Source organism: Puma concolor, chromosome D1 (assembly GCF_028749965.1).
Source record: "Puma concolor isolate L17-30 chromosome D1, mPumCon1.1.hap2, whole genome shotgun sequence".
NCBI classification, from domain to species: Eukaryota; Metazoa; Chordata; class Mammalia; order Carnivora; family Felidae; genus Puma; species Puma concolor.
Window position 1 is genome coordinate 55,061,026 of NC_141676.1, and position 6,000 is coordinate 55,067,025.

General features: G+C 35.9%; 1 protein-coding gene across 1 annotated transcript; it reads left to right on the plus strand.

Annotated features, from left to right (window-relative positions):
• Positions 1 to 993: 993 nt before the first annotated feature.
• LOC112866176 (olfactory receptor 52E2-like) lies at positions 994 to 1,941 on the plus strand. Its single transcript, XM_025929226.1, has one exon. It carries the CDS (start codon positions 994 to 996, stop codon positions 1,939 to 1,941), a length of 948 nt encoding a protein of 315 aa, XP_025785011.1.
• Positions 1,942 to 6,000: the final 4,059 nt, after the last annotated feature.

Genomic DNA, 6,000 nt, shown 5'->3' on the forward strand with positions numbered 1-6,000 from the left:
AAATTCTGGTCCACAAGGTACCTGGTACCAACTCTGGAAAAGTAAGTGTATGCAGGTATATTCTCTGGGCTTAAGAATAATTTAGTAAGAAATAACATACTAACCATTAGTTTCACAGTGAACAGCTGGTATCAACTGAGATGTTGGAATGTAAATTTTATATTATATATTTGTATATTAGATGTTATATTAATATTGTATATATTTATTTATATCATATATATATATATTTGTATGAATTATGAAAGCATAGACAATCTGCCAAAGTAACATTTTTCCAGGGATCCTGGAAAATCCAGGGAGCATACTTTTTGGATGTAAGGTCAATGACTTTGTTGCTATCTTAAAGCTATTATGCATTTAAGTGATCAGATGCTGGTTCTTTTATGGCCAGAAATTCACCAGGGCAGCAAATTTCAAAAGTATTGTCCTTTGAAGCATTGCAAGTGTGGAATGCTTATTATTCCTTCATGTCTTGCTTTTAAAAATCTCTATTTAGAATTTATCTCATGCCAAATTCTCCAACACCATAATTACTTTGGAGGAGTACTTCTCAGAGAAGGCATTGTTACAGGTTCCTTGTTAGAATGCGAGGAACTTGAGTTATTTATCAGAAATTTTCCAAAAGGAAGGAAGGAAGGAAGGAAGGAAGGAAGGAAGAAAAGAAAAAGAGATTTTGCTTAGCCTGGCTATCACAGACAGAAGGAGAAGACTTAGTGTCAGGCAGAATGTTGTGGAGTTTCTGAGCTTAAGGAGATAGTCTTTACTCAAGCTAGTCCTTAATGAGATTAATAGCTGACAGTGAGTAATGCAATACATGTAATTTCAGAGAAGCTCACCAAGGAGGACTTAAAATATGAATAAAATTGCTCAGTTGCACTTTTACCTAAGTAATCCTACTGTATATTTACCAGAGTATATATGCACTTGACCACTCCAGGGACAAAGGAAGGAAAGAAAGCAAGACTATATCTTCACGTAGCCAGAATCACCATGATTGACTTTAACTACACTGCATTCACCAATCCTAGTACCTTCTTCCTGATGGGCATACCTGGCCTAGAATATTTGCATATTTGGATAGCCATCCCTTTCTGCTCAATGTATATTGTGGCGCTCATGGGAAACATACTTATCCTTTTTATCATCAAAACTGAGACTGTTCTCCATGAACCCATGTTCTATTTTCTTTCCATGTTGGCCATCACAGACCTCATCTTGTCAACCTCCACTCTTCCCAAGATGTTGGGTATGTTCTGGTTCCATTATCATGAAATCGGCTTCCATGCCTGTCTCACTCAGATGTTTTTCATCCATGCTTTCTCTGGGGTGGAGTCAGGGCTTCTTGTGGCCATGGCACTTGACCGGTATGTGGCAATCTGCAATCCGCTGAGACACACATCCATTCTTACAAATACTGTGGTGGCTCGAGTTGGCATAGTGGCATTTCTACGTGGGTTAGTACTAATGACACCACATCCATTTCTGGTAAGGAGATGGCCATATTGCCAGTCCAATGTAGTCCCCCACACATACTGTGAGCACATGGCTGTGGTGAAATTGGCTTGTGCTGACATTTCCATCAATAGTCTTTATAGTTTGGCAGTCATTGTCTTAATTGTTGGGACTGATGTGACATGCATCTCTCTGTCCTATGTACAGATACTTCGTACTGTATTTAATCTCCCTTCTAATGATGCCAGGTTGAAGACCCTCAGCACTTGTGGGTCCCATGTGTGTGTCATCCTCACCTTCTACATCCCTGCTCTTTTTTCCTTCCTCACCCACCGTTTTAGTAAGCATATACCACGCCACACCCACATCCTGCTGGCCAACATGTACTTGTTGGTACCACCTATGCTGAACCCTATCATCTATGGAGTAAGGACCAGACAGATCCGAGAATGTGTTCAACAATTATTCATGACTAAAATCAGCTGAGAATTCTGGGTCTTATTTTTCCACTTATTCCCATCCTCCTGTAATTCTTTGGTATAAATTTCTTAGACTCTAGCTTCAGAAAGACCAAGTATTAGAATCTTAATTCTTACTATTTCCATAAGTGGAAGTTATATTTAACTAACATGCACATGTAAAACAGATACAGCAATACCTATGTTATAAGTTAATGGTTACAAAGTGTTTAGTACTGTTTCTAGTATATTGTAGCACCTAATAAAGATATTATTTCAGTCTGTGAAATAATTCTTCTGTGTGTTATGTGTTTGTTTTCTCAGTGTCTTTATGAAACATGTTTATTAGTTTATTTTATAAGATTAACCAAATAAGAACATCAGTCTGACTGTGGCTTTTTTTTAATGTTTATTTATTTTTGAAGGAGAGAGAGACAGAGCATGAACTGGGGAAGGGCAGAGAGAGGGAGACACCGAATTCTAAGCGGGCTCTAGGCTCTGAGCTGTCAGCACAGAGCCTGACGCAGGGCTCGGACTCAAGAACCATGAGAATGACCCAAGCCAAAGTCCGACGCTTAACTGACTGAGCCACCCAGATGCCCCTTTTTATCTTTTTTAATGGGGGAATTTTCAACTAGATAATCCAGATGGCAGTCTGCATTGGGTTGATTTGTCCTCTCACTGTAACCATAGGGAAAGTTGGTGAGAGATGGGCAGAAGAGAAAAATGTTGGGTAGGCCACAGAGCTTTCAGCTTGCAACTTATGAGAAGGGTGCATGTTAGGAACTCCCTTGAGAATTGATATGGATTGCAAAGTGAGTCATTCCCACTGCTAGTGCAAACACTGTGTATCTTTCAAACTTGTGGAAAATTTCAAAGAATTAGAACTGTTATTCCTGAAATGAGCAAATAAAATAAAACGATGACTGATTTTGCATTCATCTATCCACTCAGTAAGTATCTAGTAAGTATCTGTAATGTGCCCAACACTTATATGGGCATAGAAGACATGACAGTAAACAAAAGAAGCAAAATTATTTCCCTTAGTGAAGCTGATAGGCAATACGTAAAGATGGTAAATGAAAGTAATTAATGTATACTGATTATAAGGGGGACTTTTCTAGTAATATTTAATGTTACAAATTTTAGTTTAATATACTTCTGGTTGTATCCCACACCTTTTGATTGCTGATGGATACTGAAAGAGGAATCTTAAATTTTCCAAATACAATAGTGGATCTGACAATATTTTCTTTCATTTCATCAATTTTCTTCATGTAATTTGAACTCTGCACTTAAGTGCATATGCATTTATCTTCTTTTACCTTGATATAATACCCGTCTTTATCCTTGACAGTATCTCTTATTCTGAATTCTACTTTGTCTTATATTAATATAGCCACTTCCTCCTCTTTTACATACTGTCTGCATGGCATGTGTTTTCCAACTTTTTAATTTAACCTATCTATGTATTTATATTTAAAGGAGTTTTTTGTACACAAATACAGTTGGATCTTGTTCTTTTATCCGATTTCACTATCTCTGTCTTAAATTGGTGTGTTTACACCAGTACCATTTAATGTGATTAATGATATGGTTGAGCTTAAGTTTACCATTTTTGTATGTGTTTCCCATAAGTCTGATCTGTTTGTTGTTCTTATTCATCCCCTCCCCCCACTGCTTACTTTTGAATTTAAATAGTTTTAGCATTGAGTTTTAATCTATCTATTGGTTTTTGGCTATAATCTAGTTTATTTTATTTTATTTTTTAGGGATTGCTCTAGATCACAGTTTTCCAACTGTGACACTGTTACTATTTTCAGCCAGATAATAATTTGATGGAAAGTTTGTCCTGTGCACTGCAGGATGTTTAGCACGTTCTCTGGTCTATGGCTGCTAGATACTGCTAACAACTAATGGTATCTCTAGAAATTACCAAATGTCTGACTGGGAGCAAATAGGACTGAGAACCACTGATATACAGATTGTGACATACATACCTAACCTTTCACAATTGACTTAGAGTTAATATTTTACCACATCAAGTGAAATGTAAAAGAACCTTACTTTTATGGGATCCTGTACTTCCCTACATGTTGCAGTTGTCAAATGTACATCTGCATGCATGGAAACCCCACAAAAGCTATGTAAAAGTTATCTTAAACATCTGGAGCAAGTGAGTTTCATATTTAACCATATAATTATAATTTCTGTTGCTCTCCCTTTACTACTGATCTCCTAATTTTCAAATTTGTATAACCTCTCTTCAACCATAAGTCATTTTAGAATTTCATGTTGAGACTGACTGCTGGTGATGGAATCTCTCAGATTTTCCTCAGCTGGCAAAGCCTTTATTTCATCTGCATTCCTGAAATATATTTTCTCTGTGTACTGAATTTTGAGTTAACTGGTTTTTTTTTAAATAAATTTTAGCGCTTAAAAATACTGTTCCACTGTCTTCTGGACTTTAAGCTTCCTTATGAGAAATTACACTCATTCAAATTGTTCATCTTCACATAATGACTTATTTTTCTGGCTCTTTGCAATAAATTTTCTTTATCTTTGATTTTTACCAATTCAATATGTTCTTTCTATATGTATGCTGTTCTTTAAGTTTACTTGTTTAGGGATCAAGAAGTTTTAAAAATCTATGAATTTATATATTTTACCAAGTTTAAAAACAATTTCCTATTGTTTCACTAAATATATTTCTCTGCCCAATATTTTTTTCCTCCTTCTGGGACACCAGTGACATGAATATTAGAGATTTTTATGTGTTCTACATCCTTGAAGTTCTGTTCATGATTTTAATATTTTTTCTCTATTCTCCAGATTGAATCATTTTCTTAATCAAGTTTACACTTTCTTCTTCATTCTGCTATTGAGCTAATCTGATGAATTTCAGATTTAAGACTTTTACTTATAAAATGATGACATTGTTCTTTTTTTATACTTTGTTATCTCTGTGCACGACCTCTCTTTCACATACTTCAACAGTGTTTACCTTTAAGTCATAAAGAATAATTGTCATAACTGCTTTAGAGTTTTTGTATGATAGTTCCAATGTCTGACTGATATTGGGATTGGAATCTGTGGATCATTCCTTCCCTTGATAGTCACATGTTTTCTGGTTTTTCATATGTTTAATATTTAAAAAAAAATTTTATCATGAACATTTTGAATATAGATCTTGTTAAAATCCTTTGTATAAGGTTGATTTTATCTTTTCCAGGAAATCAATTTGGTTATGTTCAGACTGCAAGTCCTATCTTGCTTCCTGTGATGGTGCTAATGAATGCTTTTGTCCCTCATCCTGAGATTTGGAGATGGTTTATATAGTAATTGAGTTCTCAGTGCCTTTACTGTGTTTTGTTGGATCTGTCCTATGCATGTGCAGCTCAGGAGTAAGCTCATAGTTGGTGTCAGTTCATATACAGAATTTAAGGAGCTACTTATTCAGCTCTCTCTTCTCCAGGATTCTTTTCATATTCTGTAGTTGTCAGGAGTCACCTCTCACGTCTCCATGACCAGAAAGACAGCCTTTCTGGTAGAATTTAGCGGTATGTATCACCATATCATCAAAATGGGTACCGCCCTTGGGGAAGTAGGAAAGGAAGGAAGGAAGGGGGAAAGAAAGAAAGAAAGAAAGAAAGAAAGAAAGAAAGAAAGAAAACAAAGGATAACAGTAAGAATTTCACACACATTCTCAAATATTAGCCTTCTCGTTTCTTCCCTTCCCCCTTCCTTCCTCCCTTCCTTTCTTCCTTCTCTCTTTCCCTTTTTCTATCCATCTCTTCCTTCCTCTCTCCCTCCTTCTTTTTTTTCTTTATTTCCTTATTTCTTTATTTTCCTTATTTCTCTTTCTTTTTTTATTTCTTTCTGGCCAGAAAGATAAACCTTCTCTTGGGGTGTTAGCTGTTTGTATTATTCTGTGACTGAGATATAACTTTCAGCCAGATCTAGTAGAAAAACAAAGAAGAAATAGGAGGATCCTCCTCTTTGTCTCCAGCTCACAGACACATTTCTCCTGATTCTCTGTCTAGAAAACAATGAGGTAGATCTTGCATTTTTGCTCCCTGTACAATCT